The sequence below is a fragment of the Microtus ochrogaster genome, chromosome 4, assembly GCF_000317375.1.
Source record: "Microtus ochrogaster isolate Prairie Vole_2 chromosome 4, MicOch1.0, whole genome shotgun sequence".
In the NCBI taxonomy this organism is placed as follows: domain Eukaryota; kingdom Metazoa; phylum Chordata; class Mammalia; order Rodentia; family Cricetidae; genus Microtus; species Microtus ochrogaster.
The window spans coordinates 39,805,803-39,818,767 of record NC_022011.1 but is presented as its reverse complement, the minus strand read 5'-3'; the positions used below and the strand labels follow the sequence as shown (position 1 = coordinate 39,818,767).

The window sequence follows — 12,965 nt, the reverse complement described above, 5'->3', positions numbered from 1 at the left end:
ACTGTCTTTGATTTTCAGGACGTCTTTTCTTTATGTTTTTCCTTGTGGTGGAAAGCATAATACTAGTCTTTCTGTTTATGTTTTTCATAGCACAAGAAACTCAAATCCCAAAAAAAAAAAAAAAGAAACTCAAATCCCGTAGTTTTATCCTGCAAACGGCAAGCGATAACCTTTGTTCATCACCTATTGGTTGCCTTGCACTTGTTATTACAATTCCTCCAAGGATGAACTGTCTTGTGTCTTCTTCAGCAAAAATTTCTATCCCTGGAGAAGTCCAAGGCGATGATGAAACCATACGCAGCTTGTCCCTAATCAGGAGCCAGGCATACAGGATCATCCCAGGCCCTCATCATAGAGTATAAAATTAAAACCCACACTGATTTCTCGGGACATGAACAATCATGTGTCTATCACAACAGCCTGCATGCTGAAAGCCTTTTGTTGCTCACAGTGGAACATTGAGCCCCTTGCAGACTCTGCCAGCTTTACTATATTCTGCATATTCCATAAATAGATGGAAGAGGTTTCCACACCTTGGAGATAAGGTATCTGTGATTATCATCAAATGCTCAATGTCAGAGTGGAAATAAAATTTACAAGAAGCAGGATGACTGCAACCTTGGGTGTCCTTATCTGTATGTGTGTGCAGTGTGTGTTGCTTTTCGCTAAGGTCTAGCCCTCTTCATGACACACTAGGACAGAAAGATTCTTGTAGATGACTTATTTGGATCATCTGTCTAAAATTTGAAAGAGTGGGATGACAGCAAATTTACATAAAAAGGCTGTCTCTGATTCTATATCTAATTTTGAGATGAAAAGGTAAGGCATACACCCATTTGCTTTTCTATGACACCCATCATCTTCTTGGGTAGTTTCTCAAATTTTGTACTAAATCAATATAATTTGATTCTTCTGTGCTGCAACAATTCACATAGGGGAATTATTTTGTACCTTAGATAGTGCAATGGCTATTCAGATTCCTGCTTATTCTGTTTCAATCACTACAAGAAGATAGCTTGTAGTTATCCTAAAAGTCTTTTCTTAGACTTTTACTTGGTCCCGTTTCTGAGAACAAATCGAAGGTTTCTAATGTGACAGGAAAGGTCTTATATACACATGCTCCCTAAGAGTTCCCTAATCCATATCTTTTCCGTCTGACCAAAGTTCTGAATTTTTGCTCCTCAAATGTCCTTGCTCTGTATGCTCCAACGTGCTTTTTATGAAATAGTTTTCATGATAAAGATTCTTAAGTTAAGGTTGCTTTAAGGAACACATAAGAATAGAATTTCTTGTCACTTATCTTTTTATTATTGAACAATATGTTAAAGTCATAAATATAAATGCTATCTAATTGCATTTTTAGAAATTCATTCTACACCCATGTACATGTTACATATATCAGTGCACAAAAAAACTTAAAAACTTGCAAATATTATTTATTAAAATGTAACAAATGAATAAAAGCAACCCACATCTCCATCAGACAGCTAATTAGTATTTTCATTGAGATGCAAAAGTTTTTATTATTAAAAACTATGTAACATAAAAAGGCAGTCCATCTCCATAATAGCATCACTTAAAGGACTTTTAATGTAGTAGGATAAATATAATATAAATTTTAAATATACCTCAATCAAGTTGAAATGATTTATGCTTTATATTTATATTTTACTGTAATCTTTAGTTAACTTCAAATAAATGGTGGACAAAATGATTATGCAATTCTCAAAAATCAATACATTCAGAGTAGATAATTCTTTCAGAGAATATGGAGTTTGCATTTTAATATCTGCTTCACATGTTTTCTTTCCTGAAAATTAAATGTTTATGACAACAAATTTGAAGGAGAACGAGGGAAAATTAGTGTATTACAAATTATAAGAAATGTTAGAATACAACAAAAATTTTTTAAGAATCATTAGTGAGAACCAAGCCTGAGAATCACTGTTAAGGAGAGCTTATTACTTGTTTATGTCAGACAGACATTCAGAAAGAACCCCCTCTGTGCTAGAGTCTGGACCTGACAGGGAAAGTCAAGGATTTCTGGATATTCTACAGGCTTGAATGGGAATGGTTCAGCTTGAGCTAAGATACTGTATACAGAGGCCTCTGTGGGTGTTTATTAGAAGAGATGTACACTCCCTTTCCCCTGCATCTAGTGATGAAAGTGTTGGATAGGAAAGAAAGAATTGATGGAGTATCCCAGGTATGTCACTAGTTAGTGAAACCCCAAAGACTGACCTGATATATGTAACATTCACATAAAATGTAGAGATTCTGATATTTTGGAGCTTCATACACCTAATATTTACTTTTGTGGTAAGTGGAATTAAAGCATATCTGAAAAGTATTCCTGGTAACTCATAGACAGGGGTGGGATTTAATCCAATCCAATTAGCCATTGGAAGTCACCTACTGGATTTCTATCTGTTCCTTATTGACTCTGCCTTACTCTCCAATTTGAAATCTCAGATGTTTTTCACAGACTAAAGTCTCCTCTGGTTGAGCCCAAATAAATCTGATACTCACTGTGGTACTTTCCATTCTTTCTTCTAAAACGCTGTGAAGTTGGCTTTTAGGCAGGCAAATAGCCAATTTAGTCACATAAAAACTAACCCAACAATGTGGCAAAAAACTCAAGATATTCATTAGAATGTACATACAATCTGACTAGTTAAAAACTTGCTATTATTCTGTAGCAGATACAATGACCTCTGCTTCCTCTATATCATCATTTTTCATCTCTAGGAAAAGAAAAGAGCATAATGAAGAATAACCAGAGTAGCACATCTGAGTTCATCCTCCTGGGACTCCCCATCCAGCCAGAAGATCAAGACATGTACTCTGCCCTGTTCCTGGCCATCTACCTGACCACAGTGCTGGGGAACCTGCTCATCATCCTGCTCATCAGGCTGGACTCTCACCTCCACACCCCCATGTACTTCTTCCTCAGCCACTTGGCCTTCACAGACATCTCTTTCTCATCAGTCACAGCTCCAAAGATGCTCATGAATATGCTGACACACAGTCAGTCCATCTCATATGCTGGGTGTGTTTCCCAGGTATATTTTTTCTTACTGTTTGGGTGTGTTGACAACTTCCTTCTGACCTCCATGGCCTATGACAGGTATGTGGCCATCTGTCACCCTCTGCACTACACCACCATCATGAGTCAGAGCCTCTGTGTTCTGCTAGTGATAGTGTCCTGGGTATTTTCCTCCACCAATGGCCTTGTGCACACTCTTCTCTTTGCTCGTCTCTCTCTCTTTAGAGACAACACTGTTCACCATTTTTTCTGTGATCTCTCTGCTTTACTTAAGCTGTCCAGTTCAGATACCACCATCAATGAGCTGGTCATTCTCACGTTAGCAGTGATAGTTATTACTGTGCCATTCATATGCATCCTGATCTCGTATGGTCACATTGGAGCCACCATCCTGAGGACTCCCTCTATCAAGGGAATCTGCAAAGCCTTGTCCACATGTGGTTCTCATCTATGTGTAGTTTCTTTGTACTATGGAGCCATTATTGGGTTATATTTTTTCCCCTCCTCCAATAATACTAATGATAAGGATATCATTGTAGCTGTGATGTACACTGTAGTCACACCCATGCTGAATCCCTTTATCTACAGCCTGAGGAATCGGGACATGAAAGGAGCACTGAGAAATGTCCTCAGCAGGAGAGTCTGTTCACAGTGAAGGGCTTGGTCTTCCCTCTTTCTATATTTGGGAGCTTCTCAGTCCCACACAGAGGACTCTATGTGCTTTCCAGTGAGTCTTCAGATTGTACTTTTTCCTTCTGCATTTCACCTCAACCACAGGTTTTGTTTCTCTTTAATTGTTTTGTTCATCTTGGGGAATAATTTTGTTTGTTTTTAAACGCTTCCACACTATTTTCCTTTTCACAATGTGTCCTAACTTTAGGAACAAAAATTTTTTATAAAATGCCAGTCACTTGCCTTTCATTATCTAATTTTATGGCCTTCTTTATAAAAGATTTTTTCCTCTCTCAAGAAAGCAGAAATATTTCTCCTGTATATGCATTGTTTATTTTTATTTTTTATTTTCTAATATACTTTGAATTTATTTTTAAGATTAACACCAATTAAAATTCTAGTTTACTTTTGTTTTTGTTGTTTTTTTTTGTTTGTTTCTTGGTCCTTCAAGAGAGGGTTTCTCTGTGTAGCCCTAACTGTCCTAGAACTCACTATGTAGACCATTCTGGCCTTGAACTCAGAGATCCACCTGCCTCTGTTCCCAAGTGCTAGGATTAAAGGCATAAGCCAACAGCACGTTTTTTATTTTAAAATTGGTGCATAAATTAATACATAATCTTGTCACTCTGGAAATCAGTGTGTGCGTTTCTCAAAGACTATACATAGATCTTTCATTTGACTCAGCTATACCACTTCTGGGAATATAAACAAAAACTTTATATCTACTATACAGATACTTTTATATCGTGTTCACTGCTGCTATGTCCACAATAGCTAGGAAGTGAAATCAACTTAGAAGTTTATCAAGTGACCAATGGAAAGAGAAAAATGTGGTATATATGCACAGTGCAGTATTACTAAGCTACAGGAGAAAACAAAGCCATTTTAAATGTGTGAAAATAAATGTATGGGAAAATTGAGTGTGGTTATTGTCAAAGACAAATGATTCATGTTCTCTTTCCCATGAAGTTTCATATGCTAGGTTCACATGTTTTGTTTTGCTCATTTAACATAGTGCACATATGGAAACTAAGAAACTACAAATGGTCATTGGCTGAAGATGCGCTCAGGGACAGGGCTATTTGAATTTAGGTGAAATGAAAATAAAGAGGTGGAAGCCTGGGGTCAGAAGTATTGAGGCATGTAGTAGGATGATGGGGATGTGAATGTCAGGAGTAGATGTAACCAAAATTAAACGTGCATGAAGAAGCTGTTTGAAAAACTATGATCTTCAAATCCAGGATAAATCTAATAATAGGGGATAGTAGAACATATATTATATATAATATGAAAGACTGGGGAGACTACTGGAATATAAATGTTTAAGGGATGGTTGAGAGGGTGGGAAGAAAGAGAGGTAGGAATGTGCTAATTAAATATTTGTGTAATGAAAGAGTGTAAGAGCTGGAAATTGGGGAGGAATGGCTGTGAAATTCTGTCTTCTATACACGAAGTGGCTGTTGCACACATGAGCTCGAGCAAAGAGGGGAGTGACTCAAATGTCCACCCATAACAGAAGAATTATGGGCAGTTGTTATCTGGAGGAAGAAGAGTCATTTTTTCAGAAATATGGCCACTTGTTGGTTTCCCATTTCCCAATAGATGATTCATGCCTACAGATAAAAGGGAAACACTAGTTTGTCTCAGTGGGTTAATAAATAAAAAAATAAAAAATATAAAAGAAGGGCATGATAGTGGGAGGAAGACATGATAGGGGATCCTAGGGAAAGTTAGAGGGGAAGAGTAAATGGTAGAAATGACCAAATATATTGCTTAAATTTATTAAATTTTTAAGGATAAAGAAAAGTTAAAATTTAAATATTACGATGAAAATTGACACATATTTTCAAGTTTCAAGCATGTGTCAGTTAGGCAATGTTCAAATAAAGATAAATATAAATATTTTCACCGTTTATCTTCCTTTGTAGGAAACATTTTATACTTTGGGATTTGAAGCATGAAGCATATGATTATTACACTGTGCTATTTGATTTTTGTCAACTTGACACAACCTAGACATATCTGGAAAGACTGAATCATAATTGAGAAAATATTTCTATAAGACTGACCTGATGGCAAGTTTGTTGAGTACTTTTTTGCTTAGTGATTACTGAGTAAGAGCCTAGCCCAGTGTTGGTGTTGCTATCTCTGGGATAGTGGCCCTGGGTTCTGTAAGAATGTAGGCTGAACAAGCCATATACGCAGTACCCCTCCATGGCCTCTGTATCAGTTTCTTCTATAGTTTTCTGCCTGCCCTGATTGCATCCCTGCCATCACTTGCTTCAGTGATGGACTGTTACCTGAATGTTTAAGATCTCAAGTTCCTTTTGGTCATGGTTTTATCACAGCAATAGAAACCCTGATCAGGACACTAAGCTTACTGTGTAATAGACTTAACAGCTGCTGAGAAAATTTTCTCCAGGTCTTTCCATATGTTCTCCTAAATGGTTACTGTTTTTTAGCTGTTTTAATGATTTTACATGTTTTATTTATTTAGTGTATGTGTTTACATCTGGAGGTCAGACAGGTTGAAATTGTTGGTGTCCTTCTATGTGTGGGTCCTAGTGCTCAACCTTATGTTGTCAGGCTCGGTGGCAAGTGTTTTTTCTCTTAAGAATCATATCACTGATCATATTTTTAGGTGTTTTTTGAGACATAGTAACCAAGCACATGACTTTTTCTCCCCTAAAAAAATCAATTTTGTGCCAAGTGGTAGTGTTTCATACCTTTAATTCCAGTACTCAGGAGGCAGAGGTAGGTGGATCTCTGTGAGTTCAAAGCCAATCTGGTCTACAGAGTAAGTTCCAAGACATCAGAGATACACAGAAAGACCATGTCTCAAAAACGTTTAACTTTTTCTAAAATATGTATGAAACTTGACTGTAATAGCCCTATAGGCAGGTGCTCAGCAGGTCCAGTAGGTAGGATGTGTAGAGTAGGAGGGATGGAGTGACTTTGTAAAGACAAAAATAGTGTGAGGGAGCCATGATTACATGACTATCCACTAAATCTAATTTATTTCTATGTGTATTCATCTCTAAAATTCATAGATTTATTCTTGCACACACATGACTTATCTGCATGAGGAGGTTATAGCAATATACCAGTGACCAGGTATCACAAAAAGCAGAAAATCAATTGCATATAACACTGGATCTAGAAGTGTAGGATTATATAGTTTCTTTATAGCTTGTAGATGTTAATAACTTTCTCCTATCTGTATGGTCATGTGACAGAAACAGGAGATTCAGAACGGCAGCCAGAGATAGAGAAGAAGGAGAAGGAGAAAGAGGAGAATAATAGCAAAACCAACAAAATCGTTTTTCTGAAAAGGACCTCTAGCCTTTTAGATCAGTGTGCAACCATTATGACATCATTAACATCTAATAAGGGACCTATGACTTCATTTAACACTAGTTAGTTCTTTATTCTATTTCTGAAAACATTCATATTAGATGTAGATAGTTTCAATACATGAATTTGAGGTTTGGCACAGTCATCCATAAAATAGTGTTTTGTGTTTATGTGCTTTGTTATGACACTGAAGTTGAATTTTTTATCTTTTTATGTATTCCCATGTTTTCAACCATTATAAAACGTTGCTATGGCCCTTATAATTTATGTTACTTAAACACACAGAACATATTTAGGGATCAATCTGACATCAGAATTGTATGGTCCATATCAATTCACATTTTTAGTGGTTAAATCATAATATCATATTGCTTCTCTATTATGGGTCCACTAAAATTTCCAGTCACACACATCGTGGTCAACAAAACATTTCAATTATGAAAGCATAGAAAAACAAATCATCACAAAAAGTTGGACTTCTCTTTAGAAACCTACCACTTGCAAAGGAAAAATCAGGTTTTTTTCCAAAGGAGTCTCACTGGGTTTGTCAACAATACTTAATGGTGGGTCTCCTGCCCAGCAAGAGATGCTAACAAAAAATTAAATCAATGGTGTTTTTAAAGTTAATTTTTGTCTCATATTGCTTTGTTTGTTTGATTTGTTTTTTTAACTTACTGACCTTTTTTTTGCTTATATATTATGGTTTCCAACTTTCTGTTTTTAAATATTATTAAATATTTTGTGTGTATGTTTCTTTTCCATTCTGGTTTGCTTTTTTATTTACCTATTTGTTTTCTTTTAAGGGAGAATGTGGGGAATGTGATGGGGGAGAGTCTTCTGTTTTGTGTTAATTTCATTGGTTAAATAAAGAGACTGCCTTGGCCCTTTAATAGGACATAAAATTAGGTAGGCGGAGTAAACAGAACAGAATGCCGGGAGAAAGAAGCTGAGTCAGTTGCCATGATTCTCCCACTCCAGACAGACTCAGGTTGAGATCTTTCCTGGTAAGCCACCTCGTGGGCTACACAGATTATTAGAAATGGGTTAGCTCAATATGTAAGAGCTAGCCAATAAGAGGCTGGAACTAATGGGCCAGGCAGTGTTTAAAAGAATACAGTTTCCGTGTAATTATTTCGGGGCATAAGCTAGCCATGTGGGCGGCCGGGTGCCGGGGACGCAGCCCACCGCTCTTATTACAACAGGAATGCTGTGATCAAATTTCAGAGATGTGTAAAATTTCAGAGATGACTCAGTGGTTAAGAGCATTGTCTGCTCTTCCAAAGGTCCTGAGTTCAATTCCCAGCAACCACATGGTGGCTCACAACCTTCTATCTGTAATGAGGTCTGGTGCCCTCTTCTGGTCTGCAGACATATATACAGACAGAATATTGTATACATAAATAATAAATAAATATTTTAAAATTTTTTCAATAGAGAAAAGTAGATGGAAACTAGCCACTGAACTAAAAAGTGATCACAAAACTAAACATTTTTAGAATTCTGTACAGTGATTTATTAAAAGGTTTCTTTCTGTCAACACTTTATAATAGTTCATTTTTATTATTTGGGTGTTTCATATACATATATAATGTACTGTTAGTATATGTATCCAAACTTTCCTCTCCAGTACCCCATGGAGACATGTGCTCACCCAACACCTAATTTTATGTCTTCTTTTTAAAATTCTTAAAATAGCATGGAATTTAGAAACAGGATTTTTTGGTCATTACAGTCAGTCTCCAGCTTGGTTCATTATCGATTTATAAACCATGGTTCCCCTGGTGCAACTAGAAAAGCAAATATCTTCTTAAGTCACTATGTCTTGAATCATAGTCTTGTGGTTATATTATGATTTCTCCAAGGATGAACTCTCTTGTGTCTGTGACAACACATGGTTCTATTCCTGGGAGAGAAAGAGATAACATAACAATTATATCAAGTTTTCTCTAATTGGGGACATTTTATTGGTAAATTGACCCCCCGGGTCCTCTCAAAGTTTTGAGAAGTTAGAACTCATACCAGTTTCTCAGAGCTGTTAATCAAAGTATATTGATATATTCACCTAGAATTGATTGCTTGTGAGGTTACAGCTCTTCCACTTGTCACAATGCAATATGGAGGTCCGTACAGACTCCATCTGTTCTACTGTATTCCATGCATCCTAGAAAGAAACAGAAGAGTCTTCCCATAGTGTGTTGCTCAAGGTGTTCAGCTTCTTAGAAGCAATATGAACACAGGTGGAAAATGTACACTTGATGCAATGGTTGCATGTGTTTGCATGTTTCTTTGTCTTCAGTATTATGTATTCCCAGCTTCTTTTCTCCCTACAATATGACAATGACTCTGTAGAGTATTTTATCTTTTTCATCCATTTATTGAAAATATATTGTTTTCATCCAAATTATAGTTTCTCTCTCTACTCCTCCTAGTTCCTCCTCATCTCTCCACATCAGGATCCACTTCCTTTCTGTCTCTTATGAAAAAAGAACAAGCCTCTCAGAGATAACAACAAAGAATAACAAAATAAAATATAAGATACAATAAAAAAATTCCCACCAAGAGAAGGCACAAGAATCAGAGACCCACTAGCTCACACACTCAGGAGTCCCACAAAGCACTAAACTGGAAGCTATAATATATAAGAAGAGAACCTGGTGCAGACTCATGCAGCCCTGTGCCGACTGTTTCAGTCTCTGAGTTCATACAATATTTGCGCAATTGACTTAGAGGGCCTTGTTTTATTCATATTCCATATCTTGCCTGCCTCTTATAATCCTGTGCCTACCCTTCTCCATGCTTCCCTGGATTCTGACATGAGGTATTTGATTGAGACATCTATTTAGACCTGAGCATTCCAAGGCCTTTCTATGATGTCTCATTGAGGGTCTCTGTGTGTGTTCCCATTTGCTTCAAGAGGAAGTTTTTTTGATGATGGTTGACCAAGTCATTTATCTATAGGTATAGCAGAATATCATTTGGAGTCATATCACTAATTTTTTTAGACCAGTAGTATTTTGTTTTACCCTATTGGCTTTTAGTTATTCAAGTAGGATTGTGTACAGGTTCCATCTTGTGGAGTGGGCCTTTTGTCAAATTAATTATTAGTTGGTTGCTTCCAACAAGTTTTGTGCCACCAGGCAGTACACTATTGTAGATCAAAGACCTTTCTCCAAGACTTTTATCATGAAGGGGTGTTGGATTTCGTCATAGGCTTTTTCAGCATCAAGCTCATGTGAACTCATGTACTCTAGACTGAGAGTTGGGGAGGCTGCATGTGACTAAACGAGGCCCTCTGCATGTGAGTATTAGTTGTGTATCTTGATCTGTGTGAGGGGCCCCTGGCAGTGTGACCAGAATCCATGCCTGATGCATGAGCTGGCTTTTTGGACCACACTCCCTATGATTGGAAGCCTTATTCAGCCTTAATGCAAGGGGAGGGGCTTGGTTCTGCCTCAACTTAATGTGCCAGATTTTGTTGACTCCCCATGTGAGGAGTTAGTCTTTTGAAGGAGTGGATGAGGTATGGGTTGGGGGGAGGTGAGGATGATTGGGAGGAGAAGAGTGAGAGAGAACTGTGATTGGTATGTAAAATGAATTAAAAAGTTTTAAAAGGTGTGTATCACCACTGCCTGACTCAACATTTAAGGAATTTCACATGCCCATTAGATTGAGACAGTCAAGAGTCAGAAAATGGATACCCTGGCACTTACCATAAATATCTTAAATTTTAATCTTACCATCTTGAGTTATGTTAACATATGCATTTTAATCATAACTTATAATACACCCATCTGATCAGCACTGTAAGATGGAAATTAGCTTGTCTAGATGATTCCTATTTTTAAGCCAAGTAAAATACACATCTTGAGAAAGCTATTGTATTTGTTTTTCTCAAGGTTATATTATTACTCCTTAGATTTGTATAGAATTCCCTATAACTTTTATGGGTCTTGCCTCAAAGAATTGCTTTGGAGTACTGGGATTCTAGTTTTCCTTCTACTAACTTTGTTGTCACAGGGTGTTGATCACCTTTCTGAAACTGAGCTTTCCCAAACAACCACTAAGAGTTGTTACCCAGTTAAAATTTGATGACTTCATTGTATGTTTAACTATTAGACACAACCTGAGGTAGCTGGAGTTACAGTTGCCAATACATATGTACACCTGCTAGTGAGAAAGCAAGTGGAACAAGAAATCGGTGCCTTCATTATTATGTAATTGGAGATAAAATTTGTATGTTTTCTTGGAAAGTTGTAGAAAATTTCTTGGATATCTGGTGCTAATGTAAAAAAAAAGGAGCAATACTTCATAAAATTGGTAAATTTTCAAGTAATAGTAGAAAACCTAGGCACATTTTATACTAAACTTAAAATTGGAGGAAGAGTTTATCTCAATGACTCCCTTTTAATGATACAAGCCCCACTATCTAATAAAATAAAATTAACAAAATCATAGAATATTCCGTTTTAATATTCCTTCACATGGACATAGGAATAATGTAAGCAAAACATTTTGAGGGAAGGCAGTAGAAGATAAATTAGTGAGATATAGTTTTAATAATTTGCTTTTATATTATCAAGGAGGTAAGATCATATTGATGAAAAAATAAAATTATCAGTTGGAAAAACCTGTCTTTCTGCTCCAGAGTTTTCTGAAAGCCCCTTTCATGTCTTTATTTCTCAGGCTATAAATAAAAGGGTTCAGCATGGGAGTGATCACTGTGTACATCACTGAAGCAATTATATTATTGTCATTGGTACTATTGGATGGGGGCAGAAAATAGAGACCAATAATTGCCCCATAGTAGAGAGCCACCACTGAGAGGTGGGAACCACAAGTGGACAAAGCTTTGCAGATGCCCTTGGTTGAGGGAACCTGAAGAATGGTGAACCCAATACAGCCATAGGAAATGAGGATGCATAGAAATGGAAGCATAATGGCTGCCAAACCTGCTGTGAAGATTACCAATTGGTTGATGGATGTGTCAGAGCAGGACAACTTGAGGAGAGCACCCAGATCACAGAAGAAGTGGGGGACAGTGTAGTCAGCACAGAAGGAAAGCTGGGCTAGGAGGAGAGTGTGCAAAAGAGCACAAGTAGAAGCTATGACCCAGGACACAGCTACTAGCATGGCACAAAGGCTCTGACTCATGATGGTGGTGTAATGAAGAGGATGACAGATGGCCACATACCTGTCATATGCCATCAAAGTGATAAGGAAACTGTCCAGGTCAGCAAAGAATATAAAAAAGTATGTCTGTGCTATACACCCCTCATAGGTGATGGCTATATACTGAATCTGCCCTTTGGTTAACATCTTTGGGACAGTGACAGATGAAAAGGAAATGTCTGTGAAGGCCAAGTGACTGAGGAAGAAGTACATGGGGGTGTGGAGGTGAGAGTCCAGCCTGATGAGCAGGATGATGAGCAGGTTCCCCAGCACCGTGGTCAGGTACATGGCCAGAAATAGGGTGAAGAAGATGCCCCACTGTTCTGGTCTGATGGGGAGCCCCAGGAGAAGAAATTCAGACACGGTACTCTGGTTCTTGAGTCTCATGCTGTGTATCAGCTGGGGACAGCAATTGCTGGGGAAGATGGAGTAATAAGAAATGGTTTGGCATATGATGATAGAGATGTTTGTTAAAGTCTTAGAGAATGTCTTCCATTGCATGTCTTTCTTTTACATCTCTCATGCTTTTCTGAAAATGTTGTGGAGGAACAAATGTAGATTCAGGCATGCAGCCACTTTCTTTCTCAGTCTAATCCCAGAGTCTGTAAACAATAATATTTATAGTCAACATTTACTAAGTGTTTTCCTTATGTAGGATTGTAACCATGTGTGTATACTAATTATTCAATAGCTGTAAATCTATGGTCTAGGTACATGCTGTTAT

The 12,965-nt window shown here is 37.3% G+C and overlaps 2 protein-coding genes across 2 annotated transcripts; one reads left to right on the top strand and one right to left on the bottom strand.

Moving 5' to 3' along the window:
* The first annotated feature begins 2,765 nt into the window (after positions 1–2,765).
* Positions 2,766–3,701, top strand: LOC106144511 (olfactory receptor 50). Its single transcript, XM_013355658.1, has one exon. The coding sequence runs from the start codon at positions 2,766–2,768 to the stop codon at positions 3,699–3,701; it is 936 nt and encodes a 311-aa protein (XP_013211112.1).
* A 7,985-nt stretch (positions 3,702–11,686) lies between these two features.
* On the bottom strand, positions 11,687–12,628 carry LOC101979240 (olfactory receptor 3). Its single transcript, XM_005345962.1, has one exon. The coding sequence runs from the start codon at positions 12,626–12,628 to the stop codon at positions 11,687–11,689; it is 942 nt and encodes a 313-aa protein (XP_005346019.1).
* Between the last annotated feature and the right edge of the window lie 337 nt (positions 12,629–12,965).

Excerpts from the sequence above, each read along its gene's own strand:
- LOC106144511 (XM_013355658.1), top strand. The coding sequence starts at position 2,766 with ATGAAGAATAACCAGAGTAGCACATCTGAGTTCATCCTCCTGGGACTC.
- LOC101979240 (XM_005345962.1), bottom strand. The coding sequence starts at position 12,628 with ATGAGACTCAAGAACCAGAGTACCGTGTCTGAATTTCTTCTCCTGGGG.